The sequence below is a fragment of the Hydra viridissima genome, unplaced genomic scaffold, assembly GCF_058129835.1.
Source record: "Hydra viridissima isolate aposymbiotic clone 2 unplaced genomic scaffold, HvirCarnegie_v1 scaffold_11, whole genome shotgun sequence".
NCBI classification, from domain to species: Eukaryota; Metazoa; Cnidaria; class Hydrozoa; order Anthoathecata; family Hydridae; genus Hydra; species Hydra viridissima.
In genome coordinates, this window is record NW_028324310.1 from 9428508 (window position 1) to 9449282 (window position 20775).

The 20775-nt window shown below is 29.1% G+C and overlaps 3 protein-coding genes across 7 annotated transcripts; 2 read left to right on the plus strand and 1 right to left on the minus strand.

Annotated features, from left to right (window-relative positions):
* Positions 1 to 360: 360 nt before the first annotated feature.
* Positions 361 to 2875, plus strand: LOC149882061 (farnesyl pyrophosphate synthase-like). The gene has a single exon (XM_090066821.1). It carries the CDS (start codon positions 1640 to 1642, stop codon positions 2696 to 2698), a length of 1059 nt encoding a protein of 352 aa, XP_089922947.1. The 5' UTR covers positions 361 to 1639; the 3' UTR covers positions 2699 to 2875.
* Positions 2876 to 4467: 1592 nt separating this feature from the next.
* Positions 4468 to 9816, plus strand: LOC145191751 (TNF receptor-associated factor 4-like). 2 transcript variants are annotated; one of them, XM_090066820.1, is made up of 6 exons: positions 4468 to 5049; positions 5347 to 5398; positions 7451 to 7555; positions 7724 to 7801; positions 8735 to 8818; positions 9141 to 9809. In XM_090066820.1, exons 1-6 carry the CDS (start codon positions 4820 to 4822, stop codon positions 9747 to 9749), a joined length of 1158 nt encoding a protein of 385 aa, XP_089922946.1. In that variant the 5' UTR covers positions 4468 to 4819; the 3' UTR covers positions 9750 to 9809. The 2 variants fall into 2 exon arrangements, with proteins under 2 accessions (XP_089922946.1, XP_089922945.1); XM_090066819.1 differs by lacking the exons at positions 4468 to 5049; positions 5347 to 5398 and adding an exon at positions 5814 to 7370 and having other exon boundaries at positions 9141 to 9816.
* Positions 9817 to 14099: 4283 nt separating this feature from the next.
* On the minus strand, positions 14100 to 19282 carry LOC145191446 (noggin-like). Of its 4 annotated transcripts, none has more exons than XM_090067168.1 (4): positions 18833 to 19282; positions 18271 to 18364; positions 15769 to 16468; positions 14100 to 15308 (listed from the first exon to the last, which is right to left on the minus strand). In XM_090067168.1, the coding sequence occupies exon 4, from the start codon at positions 15279 to 15281 to the stop codon at positions 14589 to 14591; it is 693 nt and encodes a 230-aa protein (XP_089923294.1). In that variant the 5' UTR covers positions 15282 to 15308; positions 15769 to 16468; positions 18271 to 18364; positions 18833 to 19282; the 3' UTR covers positions 14100 to 14588. The 4 variants fall into 4 exon arrangements, with proteins under 4 accessions (XP_089923294.1, XP_089923293.1, XP_079924678.2 ...); XM_090067167.1 differs by having other exon boundaries at positions 18271 to 18700; XM_080068552.2 differs by lacking the exon at positions 15769 to 16468 and having other exon boundaries at positions 18271 to 18700; positions 18833 to 19281.
* Between the last annotated feature and the right edge of the window lie 1493 nt (positions 19283 to 20775).

The window sequence follows — 20775 nt, forward strand, 5'->3', positions numbered from 1 at the left end:
CACGTGGTGATAAAACTTAATAGCAAAGATGTAAAAAATAAAATTTGGATGATCTAAGATGGTGCAGCAAAATGGTCAAAGGATTGTGTTAAAACTAAGTTACGTACGTATTTGACGGATGTTCGTGAGTCACGAACAAATGTTTGAAGTTTACGAATAAAAATATATTAAAAAAATAGTTTATAAATATAATGGGCTCGTGATTTATGAACGTTTGTCCGTACATTACGGAATGTTTTCACTTAGGAAAAACTAACGTAACTACGAATATTTGTCCGTAGATTGCTGTGGTGAACAAATCAACCAAATCAAACAAATTTTTAGTTCATAATGGATTTTTTTTATGTGCGGATTAAATTTCTCAGTTTCAAGGCCAAAAATAGATGTTATCGTATATGGTTTTTTTTTTTAAAACTGTGTTCAACTTGTGAGAGAAGTATTATGTCAAAATTAAAAATGCTTTTTTAAAAATCCAGATTTTACGTAAGTAATAAAGGTGTAATGTGAGTCCTTCTACCTTCAACCTAAAATGCTCTAAATCTAATTGATGGCAAAAACCAGCTTTCCGTAGAGTGGAGACATTTAGTTTGATCGCTTCAGGACAGATATTAACCAAATGAATAGCTATAAATGTTAGTCTGTAACAAATCTTTAAAAATAGTTTTAAAAGCTGAAAAATTACTTTAAAAAAGAATTTGCATTACGTAGTTTGTGAAAAGTTGACGTTGAAAACAAAGGATCTTTTGGTCTTTCGTTTAGTTTTGTGGAAAAATGATAACCTTGATATGTTTATTACAGCAATTTACGAAGATACGTCTGTAGTTACGATGGTTTACTTGTAGTTACGAATGTTTTATAACACAGAGTTTTTGTAGCACAGACAAATCTTAGCATCACGCACAAATATTCTTACTACGAATAATTTGTCCGTATTTAGAGTTTTATAACACAGGCAGGAGTTTACGAGTATATGGCCATTAATTACGTAAATCATTTGATTTATAACACGGGCCCTTGAACGACATGTTCTAAGTTTAGTGAGTTAATCTGCGGAGTTTAAGTGCGACGGTTTTGCAGCAATTGAAAACCAACCTTAAGTTTAACTTCTCTTTTCGGCTATAGCACATAATGGCGGGTCTTTTTCATAATGGCTAACTGTTGTTCACGATACCTTACCTATCTAATCGGTTTAGTGCATGCTGCGTTTATCTAGTTTGTAAAATAATTTATTCATGTAGAAAAGTATGTCATAGATATTTAAAAAAATTAAGAACGTGTTTTATTTTATTTTCAGTGTTTGTAAAACAGAATTTTGATTTAAACTAGCTCATGATGATATGCGAGGGGCCAACATTTTTTGGTGGCTCACTTTCAAGGTATAAAATAAATTATGTAGACAAATAATTAGATATTTGTGCATTTTGTAGCATAGTTTTTATCTAATATTTGCGGAGTTAACTACGTTTTGCTTTACTATGTTAGGTAAATAGTTTACCTTGAATTTGAATGCATTTGTACATTTATACTTTTATCTAACAAAAAACGAAAGGCATGTGTATTTGTGTATGTGCATAATTGTATAAGTATATTATTTTTAGCAATTTTTTTATACTTAAGTTGTAAAAACAAAGAATTAAACATGGAAAAAACTTATGATTTGAGTTCAAGAATTACTTGGTATCAGGAGCAGTTTAACTCCAAATTTGATAGTATTGTCAGTGAACTAGTTGATATTGATGAGAAAAATCCACAAATAACTGAAGCAGTACATTCTTTACATGAAGCACTAGTTTACAATGTTTTTGATGGCAAGAAATCACGAGGAATGATGGTGATTTGTTCCTTGGACTTTCTCAAAAATGGTAGTTTATCTGATTCAGAAATTGATAAAGCCCTTTATCTAGGGTGGTGTGTTGAAATTCTTCAAGCAGTTTTTCTTGTTGCTGATGATATTATGGATCGCTCTGAAACTCGTCGTGGTAAACCTTGTTGGTATAAAAAATGTGGTTTGAGAGCAATTAACAACACTTACCTAATGGAGCAGTGCATTTATGCATTAATTGATAAGCACTTTATAAATGAACCATACTTAGTAGACTTGTATAAATCTTTTCATAGAATTATTTACTTAACTGCAATTGGTCAAGAACTTGATATGATTGCATCAGAACCAAATGGAAGTTTTTCTATTCATAAGTTTACTGAAGACAAGTACAAATCTATTGTCAAGTATAAAACAGCTTACTATTCATTTTATTTACCTGTGTCATTGGGAATGATCCTTGCTGATGTAAAAGATTGTAGTATGTATGCAGATGTGGAGCATATTTTAATGAAGTTAGGTGAGCTATTTCAAGTTCAAGATGATTACTTAGATTGCTATGGTGACTCTGCTAGGATTGGCAAAATTGGTCGTGATATAGAAGATGGTAAGTGCTCTTGGCTAATTGTGCAAGCTTTGAAACTTGCTTCCACTGAGGAGTTATTACTTTTAGAATGTAACTATGGAAATGAAGATCCATCTTGTGTAAAGGTTGTAAAAGATTTATATGTGAAACTTGGTTTAGAAGCAATTTTTAAGAAATTTGAAGAAGAGAGTTATGCAGAGTTGTTAAGTTCAATTCATAAACATGGCAATGATTTTCCAAAAGGTTTATTTTTAATCTTATTGCAAAAGATTTACAAACGCGATAAGTAAATAAATAAAAATGTTATAGAAATATTTTAAATTTTTTCCTTAAAAAAATGAATAGATCAATTGTAATTTATGTTGTAATTTGTGATGCATTATCCTGATTTAATGGATACCATACAATGTTATGGCTGTGATAATGAAAGAAAATTATCTGAAATGGAGTGTTAGTTACAAAAACATGATTGAAGTAGTTTTTATACTCCTTCTGTGATGTTGCACCTTTCAAGCGACGCCATAGTCATAAGCGCAACTCGTTTTATGGCATGAAAATCATCCAGTTTTTCTCTTTCCATTTTCTCCTACTTTTATTAAATTATTCTTTTATTGGTGTGTTTTCCTTTAAATCAATGGAAGTTTTAACGTAGTGATAAATTACTCGTAAATCTTTATCTTTAAGTGCTTTACGCAGTTCTTTATTGTAATAATGCGCTTTTAAAGTTTTAATCGTGTATTTGTTCCTTCAGTTTATATAATAACGAATGTTATCAAAATAGTAACTTAGGGTTGAACTTCATTAAGTTTCTGATATACTAACAAGCAGCGTCACTTAAATTTAACGACTTTAAATTAAAAGATTTGAATGAAACACTTTTTTTAGGTTGCGCAAAATGAACTTTTGTTAGAGCGTGGGAAGTCCTTCTGAATTAAGATTCATTTACCCAAAATGTTTTGATTTAACATAAAACAGGTGTTAGATCTTCTGACAAAAGTAATTGGTAAACCATATTTTCATTACGCCGACATAGAAAAATCTCTGGACATTTAAGATCTTCACGTATGATCTCATAGTTACCTTTATAAATTTATTCCCATCTCCAGATTCCATTTTTTTATACATTTACAAATACAGTCTGGAGAAGAGTGAAACAAAGTTTATGGAATGACTTAATGCTACTTAGTAGAAGTACATCTGAAACGAAATGGTTTTCACAGGGATTAACGTTGAAGATCAAATAACAAGCGTTTTTGAGTATAAAAACGGAGATCAGTGAAGTGTTTATTTGAAAATCTATAGAAACCGCACCTTATACAAAAATTAGAAATCACTTCACTTTATACAAAAATTAGAAATCATTAGAGTGTTGAAGAAGTTGAAAAAGGTACTAACAATATAAAGTTTATAAAAAAGTCCAATGAAAACAAACCGCGTGTTAAAATTTGTGAGAACACGCGTTAAAAAAAAAAAGATTTTCAATTAGCGGTCCAAACATTAATTAAAAATTTTGGTTTGGAATGCGCAACAAAACTAAACGTTTACAAACAAAATTAGAAAGTAAAAAAAGTTAGCCTGTAACCTTCGCACTTTCTCACTGTCAATTAATTCATATCGACCTTGACCATGGATTATTTTCTAAAGACGCTTCTGACAAAGCAATTACTGGAAAGTTGATTGTACAATATAATTTTTACTTTAACAAAGATATTTAAAAATTCTACTAATCACCATGAAGCGTAATCAGTTCTGATCGAAGTTTTATTCCTAGTCTGCGACTGTCGGTTCTAAACGTTATTAGATGTTATTATGTGTCAATTTTATTGAACAAACTGGAGACTTGAACAAAGAAGAGCACTTTCTTTCATAATTAGTAACTTAGTTAAAATTGGTTCAATGTTGCTCTAAACAGATAAAAATTATGCATATAAAAAACTTTGTTGATAGAGACATCTTACTATGCTCCAAAAACAATTTATTGTTTTCAAAAGATGTAGGAAGCGAATTTTAACAAAGAAAAGCGCACGGCAACCCAGGAAGCAATAGCGATATTTTTTGTCTTTTATTTTATCAAAATTAATTAAATACAAGTGAATTCACAAAGTTATTGCTTTTTATTTAAAATATAAAAAGATATAAAATACAGGGAGCTAGTATTTTCTTAACATTATTGAAAATAAAACATCCTGGCAAATAAAGTTATATTTCAAATTTTTAAAACTTAATTCAAGTTAATCATTATTTGTTTATCAAAAATGTGTGTGTGTGTGTGTGTGTGTGTGTGTGTGTGTCTTTGTGTGTGTATGTGTGTAGTTGGTGTTTGTAGTTGATGTTTGTTTTTCCTAGTTATAAGCATATAAGCTAATATATTATGCATTGAGTTTACATATACTTCAGTTATATAAACGCTAATGGCTATTGTACCTGAAAATACAGCTACATACAAAGACCAATCCTTAACAAAACATGGAACATACATTTTTCGATCTGCTGTAAATGTTGGTGGTTATGATGCTGATTTTGTAAATGGACCAAATCATGACTATGAATGTCCAATTTGTCAATTTACATTTCGAGATCCAGTTCAAACCAGGGATTGTGGGCATCGTTTTTGTGAAAGTTGTTTGGAGCCTGTTTTAAGGTATCCTTAACACACTGTATTTATATCTATAAAACATTCATCTTTATTTTTGTTTATAATTTAAAAAAATTAATGTTGATGATATTTTTTATTGGTTAATGGGAAATATTTTTTGCTTAAAACTGAAAGTTCTGATAATCAAGTTTTATGTCATAAGCAATATCTTAAGATTGTTCATAAAACCATCATCTCTATAGTTAATTTTTGTAAATGTTTTAGTGCTTGTTATAGTACGTTTTTCATTATTTTGTGTTTTGATTTTCTAAACTATGTTTAAAAGAGTTATTTTTTTAAAAGGAAGTCTCCTTCATTTTGTCCTATTGATAGAAGACCCCTTACACGAGATAAGGTAAATACCACTAATTTTTTAATCATGATTTATGTATAAATTTGATATAGAGGATATATTATAAATGTTGTAAAAAAACTCTTTATATTGTAAAAAAGTTAAATAGTATTCTTTGTTTTATAAATCCACTGCATTTTACATTTCCTTCCAATGGTAAAGAGACTGGTTTTAAATTATTAGGATCTTTAAAAACCTTCAAAATAAGAGTAGTAAAAATCTGTTGAATAGTTAAGCTAAAATCTTTTTTAAAATAAGTTTTCAGATACAGAGCACTTTTATGTTACATAAATTGTGTTTTAATCTTCTTTTATCAAAATGTATTAGTTTGATTATTCTCTATGGGAAACCTTGTCTATTATTTTATCAATGTTTTATAAATCAGTTTATACTCTTTTGTAAATGCGCAGGAAATGTACATCTTAACTTTCTTTGGAAAAAAATTTTTACTTTTAACTAAGAGATGTTACCTTAGTTACAATTATTTTTGAGTTAATTCTAGAATATACAGCTTTTATGATTGACTTTTGATTATATTAAGAGTGTGTGTTCCAAGCTTTTAAATATTTTGTAAATTTTATGGTAAACATATATGGCTTTTCTAAAGAGGTTAAGAAAAAGAACAAAGTTTCATTCTGATGAATATAATGTAAGCATTGAAAAACAAATATTCCACTACATTGATCGTGCAAGTTCAAAAAGCTCCAAGCTTGATGCTCAAGAACTAGGAAGAGCTAATTATGCTGGATTGTATCCACTGTTAATAGATTCAGAAAGTTTTCCAAAAAGCAACCCTCTTTTTATTACCCATAAAAGTGATGCAAAATTGAAATCTTACTATTCTTCAACCAGCTTAAATACAAATGATGATGATAATGTTATTAATTCTGCAGAGCAAAACCAATTAGATTTGAGTAATGCTCACCGCATTTCATCTCCTTATCAGAAGAGGCGCTCTTCTCAACTTAGCTGGAATAATTCCAAACCATTGTTTTTTCATGAACCTATTCCAAGTAAAAAGGTGGTTAGTACAAGTGATTTGTGTTCTCTTGAAGATAGTTTTAATATAATTGATAATTTGAGTTCAGAAGTTGAGTTTGATGAAAGAGACTTTCCTTTAGTTGAACAGGACTTGAGATCCTCTATAAACCCAAATGTTTCTTTTTGCAAATCAAAAGAAGAAAACTACTTAACTTCAACAAAAAAAATTAGTTCATCATTGACAATAATTAATGATGAAAAGTCTTCAAAAGCAAAAATGACTTCTTTTGGAAGTATGCCTCTGTTTGTTTTAAATGGTGATAATATTGAAGATATAGATAAAGTGCTTGATACAGAATGGCCTGTTTCAAATTTTCACAGAAAGAGTAGTACAGAATTCAAATCTAATTCTCGTATTATTGCAAAGGTCCAAGGTCATATTGCTAACCAGAGTTTTAATGTAAAAGAGTCAGAGAATTTGTCAGATGATTTTAGTAACAAACATCTGGTTGAACAATCTTTCAGTACACCAACAGAAGATAATTCTATTTCTACTTTTGATCAAGGCAATCAATCATTATTTTCTAATGTCTCTGCTCATTGTGAGTTAATTAAATTACCTCAAGATCATAACAAAGAAGATAGCTCCGAAACTACTCATATAAAACACAGATTTTCTCATTCTAGTGTTGTTATGAGAAACAATGGACAGTTTTCACTAAAAGAGTCTTCTAAACATGTTCCATTAAATTTTGTTGCCAAGCAAAAATCAAGTGATTTTTTTCGTCTTTTTTCATCCATTAGCACTGAGGATTTAGATGAAAATGTTTCCTTAAATATAAGAAGTCTACTTGAAGAGCATTTATCTCGTGAAAAAAATACAGTAGATGCTTATTTGAATGACAAAGGAACAGATGGAAGTGAGGAGTATTGTGTGACTGAAGAAGAATATCGTGATGTTATTGACTTTCTTTTAAAACTAGAAAATAGTGATGTTAGTTTTTGTTATTCTACTATTTTTATGAATTTTTAAAGTTAAAATGTTTTTTTAAATTTTTGTTGTACTGTGTTTAGGTGTTTCCGGACAGAGCTTGTAAAAGAACTGTTCTTTCATTTAAAGTAAAATGCTACAACTTTGGAAATGATTGTGAATGGATTGGGGAATTGGGAAATTTGCAAGTAAATTTTTCTCTAACTCTTCGTTAGTAATGATAAATGTTATTCATATTTTATGTATATATTCAGAAAAAAAAGAGATTTTTCCAGCCTTTTTTCTAGTTTTTTTTTTTTTTTTTTTTATCTAGTAAACATAGTTTCTTTCAGTTATAACTTATGTTATATATTTAGGATCATTTAGAGCAATGTCAACTTATTGAAGTGGCTTGCATTAATGCTTGTGGAAGAACAGATATCCATAGAAACCAGGTACTTCTTTGTTGAGAGTATTTTTCTCAGAAAACGATAGAAAACCATGGAGTTCAAATGATATTCTGGAAGTATTTGCAAGTATTTGCATATCTCATTCTTACGAAACAAAATTGTAAGATTTTTAATTATGTATTATTGCTTCCTTTGTTATAATTGGTCAAATATCTGGCACACTCAAATTCCCTATACTGTATATTTTAAAATATATTTTTTTAATAAAAAAATATATTTTTAATGAAAAATGGAGACCTATCTGTTTGATTTTTATTGACTATTTTTTAAATATGAATAAAAATGTACAAAGTGCTTATTAAAATCTAATGGAAATAAAAAATTTCTAGCCATTTTTTTCTTCATCTAAAAAAGGTGTATGAAAAAAACCATGAAAATGAAAACCATGGCCTCCGCAACCAAACACACACAGGGCCAACCACACACACAGGGCCAAGTATCTTCTTAAGAAAAAAATCCCAAAGAATATTTTATATTTTTTCTGAAAGCAAATAATTTGATTTGAAATTAATCAAGAAAGAAAATTGCTGATGGTAATAAATCTAAAATTGATCATATCAGGTGGTAAAAGAAAACTTTTTTAACCACTCAATAGTTTAACCATTTCCAGTTGGTCAAAAGTATGCACACTGATTTACTTCTGCTGATTCTTATTGAATAATCTTTTACTATATCTTTTATATCTTTCATGGTGGTGTCTATGTAATACATGATATGATTGTAATTTTCAACTTAGGAAAAAGTACTGATTTCACAGATTTTACTTTGAGAGATATGACCTCACATATGGCTCCTAAACACTTGTTTAAGAACCATATCTGAGAAGCCATATGTGTTTAGTAAATGTTTCAAACATCTAATCTAACAAATATTTCAAAAAAGGTTTTTTTTTGTTGCAATTTTTTTCACTGGTTTTAGATGAGTCAACATACTGATGCTGATGGAGATTGCCCGCTAGCAATTGTTGCATGTCGCTACAGTGATGTTGGGTGCAAGTTTAAGGTATAGCTACAATTTTCTTTTTTATTTTCAAATGTTTTACAAGTTAATTTAAAATAACATTTAAATATTTACACAAAAAATTATAAAAATGACTATTTTTATAATTTATAACTAAGGGTTTCCCACTGTAAAAAACTTTAAGGAAGCAGTCTTTTGTATTTAGAAAAACATCTACTTTGAAATTATAAAAATAAAAAACATTCCAAGCCCCAAATTAATGCAATTTATGTACATACTTAGCTTGACTTAATAAGAACTGTTTGTTAATTTATCTTTTTTCAACTCTTACTTTTATCAACTCTTTTATTAATCCAACCTCCAGGCTCGAAGAAATGAACTAGAAGAACATTTACGTGAATCTATTGAAGAGCATTTGAAATATGCTCACTTGCGGATTCGAGAACTAGAGATACGCCAAGAAACAATTTGTATGAATGGCAAGTTTCTTTGGAAGATAACAAACTATGATGCACTCATGAAACAATCAGCCACAAAAAAAGACAAAGAAAAGTTGTGCAGCCCTCCTTTTTATACAGGGCAATATGGCTATAAACTTCGAGCTGAGGCTTTTTTAAATGGCCTTGGACAAGGAAAAGGTTCTCATCTTTCCTTGTATGTGGTCATAATGAAAGGAGAATATGATGCAATATTGCCATGGCCATTTAGACAAAATGTGGACTTTGTGCTTATAGACCAAGATGATGAAGTGAATAATCGAGTCAATAAAATCTGGAAGCTCTCTTGTGAAAGAAATAGTGATTACTTTAAGCGTCCAAACAAATCAAAGAGTTTAGGCTTTGGTTGTCCAAAATTTGTTTCCTTGGAAACATTGAAAACAAGAAATTACATAAAAGAGCAAACTCTCTTCATTAAGATCGAAGTTGAACCAACAGATTGCCTCGTTTTTAATCCTGAAACAGCAATTCATTAAGACGTTTTTAGCTTCATTCTAAAAAATTTTTTCATTATTAAATATATATAGATACAGTTTCTATATAAATATATATATGTATACATATATATATATATATATATATATATATATATATATATATATATATATATATATATATATATATATATATATATATATATATATATATATATAGACGCTGTAGCTAGGTGTTTTTTTTAATATTTATAATTTTGATAATTTATTGCTTGAATAATATTTATGAATTGGATATCCACGAAAAATTTTAGTTAAGATAAGTTAATTTTTTCTCTTATCACAAAAAAATTAAAATTTTTATTCAAAGAAACTTACCACCCCCTCTCCACCCTTCCTTCAAAACAAAAAGAAGTTTTTAAGCGATAAAGTTCTCTTTAGAAAAGAATTGTAAATTAGAGCCCTCACTCAAAGTCAGTGTTTCTTTCGAAGCTCGAGAAATCAGACTCCAACAATTGTAAAAATGTTTCTGCGGGGAGTTGTTAGGGCATCCATTTATAATAGCAATTCTCGAACAAAATGTTAGGCGGTTTTATGGTAACCGTAATGGTAACCATAATGTGTGGGCTCCCGAGGAGTACTTTTCTTTTAAAGAATTTTTACGGACTTAAAGTTTTTTTTTATCGTAGTTTCTCGTATTCAAAAAATCGAGTAATTGCCAAATTGTAATAGTGTGACAATTTAAAAACCCCATGCTCTGGAAAAATCCTGGTTGTGCGCCTGATGTTTGATATTTTATTTATATAAAAACATATTTGGGTCTTTCTTTTACTTTTAGAACAAAAGGTAAAAATCAAACGTTTTTTTATACGATTTTGTTTAGTTATCAACAGTTATCAAACTGCTCTTCAGTTTTGTTTACTTTCATTCACGTTTTTTATATTGTTCCAGTTTAAAATGCTTATTTAGAATTTGTTTAAAAGAAACTGTATGATCAAAAAGAATAAATCTATTTAAGTTTTGACTCTTCATTCATTTACGGGTTGTGTCACGTAAGCGTGTAATTTTGCAATGATCGATTTTTGTAAACCCTCACGATTTAAACCCTGAAGATTATGGTGACCTGACCACCTAGAGTGAGGTCACCATAAAAGTTGAATTTCGCTTATTTTTACATTTTTTTGTAAGTTACGTAAAGTAGATATAAAAAAGTTAAAAAAAAAAGTAGATAAAAAAAGTTCAAAATAAGAAACCAAGTTTTTTTATGGTTAAAAAAATTGTATTTTAAATTTCGCGTATTTTTTTCGGAAATACTTTACGGAAATGTTTTTCTTTATTTTTCCCGTCAGGAAAAAAGCAATATTTTTTAAAATATAACTTACGTTTTAAAATTTTTACTGGATTTACCTATTAATAATAACGTGCTACACAATTTATTTGCTGAAATGCTTAATTTATGATATATTAAAAAATTTGTTAGTAAAAAAATGAAAAATAGCACAAAATAGTTATTCTTATAGCGATAGTGATTTTAATGACTGTAATTATAATCACTATCCTCTAAGAATTATAATCCTCTAAGATAAGTGTTTTGACAAAACTTTAGAAAAACAATTCTTGTTTCCTGAAATTGAAATTGATTTTCTATCTGTTTTGTTCCTCGCAACCAAAATAACTTATTTTATTTGACTCAGAATAATTCAATTATGTCTGCATCTGTATCTATCAAAAATAGAGTGGTATAAAGGCTTACTTAAAGTATTCTAAGTGACTCTAGGAATTCTCAGTGTATGTTTCATCGATGCTCCAAAGCCTGTTAAAGATATCGCTACTGCCAAAGTCTTATTAAAAAGTATAACAATAGCTATCATTAAAAATCCTTAGATTTTTAATGATAGCTGTTGTTATAACCATTTAAAGGTAAATTTTTTTTATCGAAAATTAAGTACCAAAGTTTCTAACTTATCACTTAACCCCTCCCCACCCACCCTTGCATAACTTTAAGATTTAATTCGTAAGAATAAAAACGAAAACATTCAATTCATCATAAAATACGATGTACAGAGTTACACTGGTGTGCCGATGTACCGATGTACAGAGTGTACCGGTGTAAAATACGATGTACTGAGTTATACCGCTGTGCTTCTTACACAGTATATTTTTGTATTTCTATCGTAATTTACTTTAAGGAAGCGATGAACTTAGACATGGGTCATTTTGTTTCTTATCTAATGATATGCACTTCATGGTACATGTTTTTTGTGTTTTGTATAGTCTAATAAGTGTTTTAAAGCCTCAGAAAATGAAAAGAATTACTTTCGGGAGAAAAAATTTCTAAAGTTGCAACAACAATATAACCCTATGAGATCCATGAAAACGATCGCCAGTTAAGTTAAGGTGTAAGACAAACTTTTAAAAGGGGGGTCAAAAGCTTGTGACCAAGTCACGAGCCAGGACATCAGATTAAATACACTCACCAAATCATGGTATTGATAAAAAAAAAAAAAAAAAGATGGCTCTGTTCTTCTGTGAATAAGAACTCAAATTCAACGCTGTGGGTTATGCCAATGTCTTAGAAACCGAACTTTTCCATTGTGCCAAGACAAAATCAGGAAGAGCTCTGTAAAAAATACAATTTATAAGAAAAAAGTTTTAAAAGGTTACAGTAGTAGTGATGATAAAATTTTTTTTGTTTTCAAGTAATTTTGCGTTTATTTTCTTTACAAAATAAATAAATGCAAAATTTAGCAAAACGTTTTAGTAAGCAGTTGAAGTGATGTTCAGGGTTCAAAATATTAATTTTTTTAATATAATTACAAAATTCATACACTTATTTGCAAAATAGTTCTTTTATTTTTAAATTTGCACGTTTCTTTAATCTTTTTTAAAATCTATTTTTTTCTTTAATCTATTAAGAGTAACCAGTTGTTTCATTAGAATCTTATCTCGAACTAATCTCTTTTCTCGAACTGCTTATTGATGGGGTTTTTGTTGGATATCTCCTCTTCATTAGTATTATGTTTAACACTTTGCAAGCTGGTAGCTAATTCATTATCTTAAAACTAGTAACTAATTCATTATCTAAAGATATGTTTTGTAAAAGGTCAGTCGTTTGTAAGCTTATCACGTTTTTCTATCTGAATCCTGATTGGCAACTAAACGATCTCTTAACAACTGCACTGATAGGTGGAAGCTTTATTATATCGTTAGCTGTTCTCAATAATTAGAGAATAGCCTGCAATATAATGCTGCTAAACACAAAAGAACGAGGATATAGTCACAATACAGATGAAATAATGGTGAGATAATTTCTAAACTTTTTTTAGTTAAGAAATTAACGGCCAACAAAAAGCTAAAGTTTTTTTTGACATGTTTATATATTTTAGTTAAAATAAAATTCTAAATATTAATAAATTGTGTAAAAATGCACTACATTCTCCATCACAGTTGTTTAAATGTCTTGAGAAGGTCTTGTAGGTGCAAGATGAGCATTTTTAATACTAATTTTAATACAAAAATTTATTTTTCACCTTTTTGAGTTTGATTTTTAAATTTTTTAAAAATGTGCGAGTTAAAGAAATTACACCACCATGAACTGCATTGAAATACTATGGCTCGCTATAATTTAAAGGTATATCTATGTTCAAATATGTTATATATGTACATATATGTTCTTTTATATTTTAAAACTTTTCAACCTTGCCCTTCCAAATAAAACCCTGAGTTCGGCCTTTATAAATTGTCACGTTATTAAGAATGTGATTAGGTAACCGCCTCTAGATCATGGCAAATGCTGAAATTGATTACCGCCTTCCGCTTAACTGTGGCTTCCGCTGCAATTTATATAATCGTAGTCTTCTTACTAATCTCACATAATTTAATTTGTATATTTAGGGTATGCGGTTTGTTGCAGTTAGTATTTGAAATTTAATTCCTAGATGGGAACTGTAGTTTAAGAAATTATTTTAACGGAAGATTAAAGTATATATTTTATATACGTGCGTCACGAAGATAAAAGGATTGAAAATGTGAATTAGTTGTCTTATAAAGATGTATCTTGGCAACCTGAAAATCACATCGGAAGTGAAACGATATTGACGTGTAGATAACCGTGTGTTTATTTCCGTGTTTCCGACAAGAAAAAATGTATTTGAATTTCGCATAGAAATATTTTTTAAATAGCATAAATAAAATTTATAAGTACATGTAATATATAATTATATAATTATAAATACATAATTATAAATAAATAAAAAATATATATTGGTGATCTTTACTTATTAACAGCTTTTCAATTCTGATCATTTTGCTCTTCTGATGCATTTTGGGATAGTGACTAAAAAAATCGATTTGAAAAATGAATGAAACGCATGCGATAAAATGAACAACAAATCATAGATATTGGATTTCATATAAATTTATACAATTACGTATCAAAATAAATTTTATAAAAATAAATAACAATTTTAATATACAACATAAATTTGTTTTGGTCGTTTTAAAACTTTTCTAAAATTTCCCCAAAATTCTGTTGATCAGTTGCATCTACGCATTAAATAACCCACGGTCGAATAAAAAAGCAAATTTGGCTTTTTACCCATTAACAAAATGTCACTGGCTCAAAATTTTTTCTATTTTTGTATTTCATCTTCTTTTATGCAGACTTTTTTTTTCTGTCAAATTTTTAGCAATAATTTTTAAAGCACATTTTTCGGCTGCAAAAGTTCTAAATAAAAGCTTAAGGATGACTAAATTGAGCTCGTAAGAATTTTTCATTTTGTTTTTGGGTTCGATGATTTTTGGGCTCTTTTGTATCTAGACGAAAGCAGTATTTCTGAGTGACAATTTAAAAGATATTCATGCTGACAACATTGCAATTCTTTAGTCGCTTTGTTTTTTACATTGACACGAACACTCCGTTAGTATATGGACTGACATAGGACGCCATTTGCATTCTAGAGTAACAGAGTTGTATTCCTTTAAACAAGCGTATAACAAAACGTCTATAGATTTCCATTTGGACTCTTCGCATGTCATGCCTGCAGGGAAGGAGCAAGTTTTTTTCTTTGAGCAAGAACCTCTTTTGATATATTGTGGGAAGATATTCTCACCCAAATCAACCCACTTATACTTGACAGGACATTTTGACAAATTCCATAGAAAGTCCTGAATTTTTTCAGTTATTCTTTTTCCGTACTCCTTCTTTTTGCCTTTTATTTTAACTGAAAACTTTGCATTGACAACCTCTTCGCTCATAACGGGGTTTGTTTTCATATTGGTCGACAAGTCGTTTTCTTTATCATCAGTACTGGGTTCGCGTGCCTTCATTGTAGGAGGTTTTGCTACGGATGTAAATTCTGGGTTGTAACTCTCTCCGAGAATGTAAAGAAGTTTTTGAGGGTTGCGTTCGTCTATAGATGGTTTTTTCATCACTTTAAACAAAGGAATCATACTTTTAATGTCTGGTTTTTGTGAAGCTTCCTCCAGCATATCACTAAAAGATAATATGGGAGCAGACTCTGTTTCAATCAGTAGATATACCACTAGTAGGTAAATAATCTGTGCAATAAACATCTTTGACCGTTTTTTTATTATTAGTGTCTAAAAAAGAAACTCAACTTATAATACAGCTTTAATATATAGCTTTTAGACATACGTAATCAAGCTAAAGAAAAAGATATTGGCTGGCGCCGCATCTGCATTATAGACTGGATATATACTAGCCTACACGCACACGTGCGAACAAATATAAACGATTTAGATATATATTTAATGACATATTTCTTTTTAAATGTACGAGCTTAAAAAATTGGAACAAATTTTGAAAAGCAATTAGATTTTTTTTAAAAAATTTGAATTAAAAAAAAACTAATAGTAAATAAAAAAAAAGTCCGTTGATGAACATCAATCTGTTTTCTATAGTAAAAAGTGATCAGACATCTCTAAAAAAACATCAAACGAATAGAGATCAACACATTTACACACCTTTTTAGAAACAACGTATAAAAAATTGTTTTAACAGCGAATTAAAAACCATTGAATTATTTAAATTATTTGTTACCTGGAATTTTTCCAACGCGTCTAATTAATTCCACTTAAAAATTCCACACAAATATAATGCTAATGAGACACGTCTCTTTTTTTTTATTATCCTTGGCTTTTGAGTATAGGAGAAACATCTGGTTGCTCTTTTTTCTTTTTAATAGGGTGTTATGAAGGGTGTTAATCAAAAACTAACGCCCTTCTACTTGAAATTCAAAACATAAAAACATTTCAATGCTTCAAGGTATTTTTTTCCCCAAATCTTTTTTCAACATAAATTTAAGAAGCATCAGTTTTCGAAACACACAATTACAACATCAACATTTTTGCGTCGTTGCTGTAGTTTTAAATGTTAGGTCCATTTTTTACAAAAACTTCAGGAACCGCAATTCCAATTTGTTAACGCGCTGATTAAACTTTTGATTCGTTTTCTCTTCTTTAAACTTTAACTTTTCGTTTTTCTTTAAACGTCATACAAAACTTTTTTTTAGATGGTAGCAGAGTAGAAGTAGAATATTCTGTCAGCAAAATAACGAATAAAAGAATGCTTGGCTTTTAATCGGTGGTTACGTAGGAGACATTTCTCAATTATCTCCTTAATTAGTCGTACGGCTCGATTTCTCAATAGTTCTAAGATTTTTCAGTAGAACGACTTTCAAACTTTTCGCCAAAAATTCCCAGACAGTCAGTGTAAATTAATACGCGTGAAGACCTTGAAACTATGTAAAATGATTAGACAACAGAATAAATTAAAAACATCGATCATAAACATTTTTGTAGTCATGGAGCGATTTTTTAGCTTTAATAGCTTTCAGGACTTAACGTTTGTTTTGTAATTTACGTTTTTTGTTTTAATAACGAAGTGTTACAATATAAAAGCATTTACAACTAATTGTTGTTGAGCTTTGCTTCGAATTTGCGTAAAGGTGAACTGCAAGACAAAAACAGAAAAGAACTCTTCTACTCTGTTAGTAATCGTAATTTTTATTTACTAGGAGGGTAGTATGTAAACATTTTCTACACACAAAGATAAGAGCAAAAAAAAAAAAATTTCTTTTTTTTAAAAATGTTGAATATTAAAAGATTTCTCTTTTTATCTTACACTTTTAAAATAAAATCCAACTGAATCGGAAATCGCACCACGATCACTAAATTTAATTGAGCTTTGTGACAAATTACAACATGAAATGTGACTTTGTACTTACTACATAAAATGTGACTCTGTTAAACACGTTTGATAAATTTCTGGAGTCTCTTAAAACTATATATTTAAATGCAACAAATTTTATAAAGATAAAAATATCTCAGGTGATGCTGAAATGACAAAACACAAACTTTAGCTTTTTTATAAAGTATCATTGTTTATTACAAATTTTGACTTTTTTTTTCCCGCAAATTGTATTAAATGGCGGATTAAAAAGCACAACGACCGTTAGAGGTAAGGAAATAAGAAACACGAATTTATGGATGTTCTTAATCTTGAGAAGAGAAAAACAAATGCATGGCCAGACTGAAATAATCCATTAATATTGCGCTTGTTTTACCAACAATTTTATAATTAAATAGGCATTAATTGCAATATTGATGACATTTGTCGGTTAATTTACAAATTAAGTGAAACAAAGAAAACAAATTGTCTCAATCAATCAAATGATTTGTCAAAGGTATAAAAGTGATATCTAGTGTCACGCTCTGTTAACTTTACTTATGTTTTGCGTTATTTCAATAAATGAATTAGTTGCCTTTTACTATGGTATGTTGATCTACAAAAAGTAGTCTACTTTTACCTTTTGGTTGTATACGATTTTTTGTGTGTGCTAACTTTTCGTTTCAAGTGAGCTAGATAATTCGAAAGAATTACACAACTCTTTGTAGCAATTAAGTACAAAAATGGCGGAAATCATTTATGACTAAGCAAATTGTGCAATTTGTGCAGTAATTTGTACTTTTAACTGAACTTTAAAGAGTACATTTAAATGTTTAAAAAAAGGACCGAGGAAAGGAGAGTAATTATTAATCTGTCAATTAGCATTTTACAATCTCACCCAATACAAAGTGCGTTTTTAAGATAAAAATTTATAGTTTTAGCTTTTAGAAAACGTTTTTTTCGTTCGTTCAAATCTTATAGAAAGAATTCAAGTTAAAGAAGATAAACTGAGAAAACCTTTTTATGAAATTTCCACTTAAGAATTTTTGATTTCCTTTAAATTTTTTCGAAGTTATTTTCTTGAAAATGCTTTGATTTTACTCACACGAAAACATAGGCAATAGTTCTTTAAGCATTTAAAAGCGGTGATTTCATATTCGGACCTATTGTACAGTATTAAAAAATCACATTTTTAAAAAATTTGTTTGCAGCATTTACACTCTTGAAATATTTATTCCTACTATTTTATCGTTACTAATAAACTAGAATAATAACATATCTAAAAAAAAAAAAAATAGTAATAATCATAATGTAATAAATAACTGGAAGAAGTCGCTAAATCAAAATATAGTTTAACATATCGATATTATTTACCATTTTATATAGCTTTCCTCTACTTCGATCCACTTGATCTTTCAACTCGTCAGCTCTCCACTGTTACGCGTCGCCTCAACTTGTACATCCAACGCTACTTTAGAATCAATGAATAAACTGAAATAGCTTGTGGTTTATTCCATAATTTGATATTATTAAAATGTCAAAAATGCTACTGCAATTTCAAAGCAGGCGTCGAAAGTCTTTCCGATGAAAGAATGGAAGATGGGAAAGCAATTACTGTGGAGAACGAGTACACTATATATTTGTAATGTATGCGACACTTCCGTAACGGTGCTTTAAGGCACTGTTTAAAGGCACTCTCAACTTGTTTTATGTAAAAAAAGACAGTTCGTCGGATGATGGCGGTATCATTGTTTAGACTTTTAAAAATAGTTTTGTAGTGACAATGATGTAGTAACATCAATATCTTTAATAAATAAAACATAAACGACAACCTTCTCATAATGTGAACAACATGACAAAAAGAATAAAGCTAATTAGTATTAAAGAAAATTTTTCTCTTAAATATCTATTAATTAAACGAGTTTTAGAAACAAACCTGGGAGTGCTTCACAGAGCTGGTTGACAACTTTGAAAAAACTTTCAGAGACAAAACCTAAAAATGTATTAAAATCCCATAAGCAACAAAAATGCATCCTTTGACTGATTACATCAAAGCTCGGCGTTTTTACTTAGCAAAGGCTTCGCTCCCTTCAATCTCATTTGCATTTTAGCACGAAAATGTTTTCAAAGCTTAAATAAATATAGAAGCGCTTGTTGCAATAATCACATTTTCTAAATATAATCCAACGTATAGTATTGTCTCAATAAGGTGAATAATAGATAATGAATAAGTTTTGAGGAAGTCAAAATTCTATAACACAGTCCGCTCTCGTCGCTCTGAAAAACACGTCACGATCAGGAAATATAAAAACTTTCATAATCTACATACATACATACATACATACATACATACATACATACATACATACATACATACATACATACATACATACATACATACATACATACATACATACATACATACATACATACATACATACATACATACATACATACATACATACATACATACATACATACATACATACATACATACATACATACATACATACATACATTTGTATATATATATATACACACATATATAAATAACGTGACGTATTTTTCGATAATTTAATTCTCGCAGGTTATTTTTTTATACGATTACCGCGGCATCTCTAATAGAATTAGTTCAAGTTATCTAAAAGTACTTATTTACGTTATTTGATAACGCGATGAATTTCATGAAATTTGCGAAAATTAAAAACTTCACTTTTATATATGTATGAAGACTTTTTTTTTTAAAAAGCAATTTTAAAAAGGTGATTTGTAACGAAATTTTCCATTCGCACATATTAGTTGAAAGTAAAGAACCCTTTTGCGATATTAAAAGTAATAAAAATATACTCCCAAAGTAATCAAAGTTTATGCATTTTTTATTTAATTGTATTTGTCTAAAGAATTTTCCTTCGAAACGGCGTCATTTATTGGCGGTAAAATAATGAGTTAAAAAGACAAATTTTTCAGTATCAAGGACCAAAACTCGTTTTAATTTTACAAAAAATTACTTCATTGTGCGCAAGTTTTTGAGATATAATCCTTAAAAAATTATTTTACCTTCAATTTAACAAACCCTGGGTTCATTCCAGTTAAACTTTAAAAGTTTCGACTCTCATTAATCATTTGTTATTAAGTTAGCAGTTTTGAAGTTTTTTTTACAAAAATTACATCAACTTAAAAAATGAAACTCTTTTGAAATAGATGTGCCCAATGGTATTAAATGAATTGAATGTGGCCCAATTGTACGAGTAAAAAAAAAAATTAATTTATTAATCTACAAACAAAGTTGTTTTATACACAAAAAGGATATACCTTAATACGAGACTTTTCCTTTCTACACTTATAAAAGCTGGTACAATAAGTCGACAATCTCATTCAATATGAATGCTAAATGCTCATATAATAAATGTAGCGGTAGGAATTTAAATGATCAAAAATTTCCATGAAAACGGATCTGATCTTTTGCTTTTCATTATAACAGTCAGGAAATTATAAGCAGCTGTTTCTAAACCGAATGACAAAACAGGCTGATCAAAGCAATGTCTATCCATTTCATTGAACTTTTTTTTAATGCTACTGTTAATAAAAATAGTGAATTGAAACAACCAATGAGATCGTCCGTTTTATTTTGTCACTTCAAAAGGCCTTCCGACGTGAACGTAAAGACCTTTTTCATCAGAAAATAATTGCAAACCACTTCAACTCTATTACGCGTTTAAAAAAACTTTTTCTAGTCCCATGTGTTTATGGGAATGTTTACAAAAGCTATTAAGTTCTTGTAAATAAGGGTGATTTTAAGATTTGACGAGACAAAAAAAAACAAACAAAAAACCATTGTTTTTCAACATTATCAAGTAGCCTTCACTTTAAGTGGGGTAC

Bases quoted from the DNA above. Each gene is read 5' to 3' on its own strand.
- LOC149882061 (XM_090066821.1), top strand. From the start codon at position 1,640: ATGGAAAAAACTTATGATTTGAGTTCAAGAATTACTTGGTATCAGGAG.
- LOC145191751 (XM_090066819.1), top strand. From the start codon at position 5,988: ATGGCTTTTCTAAAGAGGTTAAGAAAAAGAACAAAGTTTCATTCTGAT. The intron at 7,371-7,450 runs GTTAGTTTTTGT...TACTGTGTTTAG, and splicing joins TAAAACTAGAAAATAGTGAT to GTGTTTCCGGACAGAGCTTG. The intron at 8,819-9,140 runs GTATAGCTACAA...TCCAACCTCCAG, and splicing joins ATGTTGGGTGCAAGTTTAAG to GCTCGAAGAAATGAACTAGA.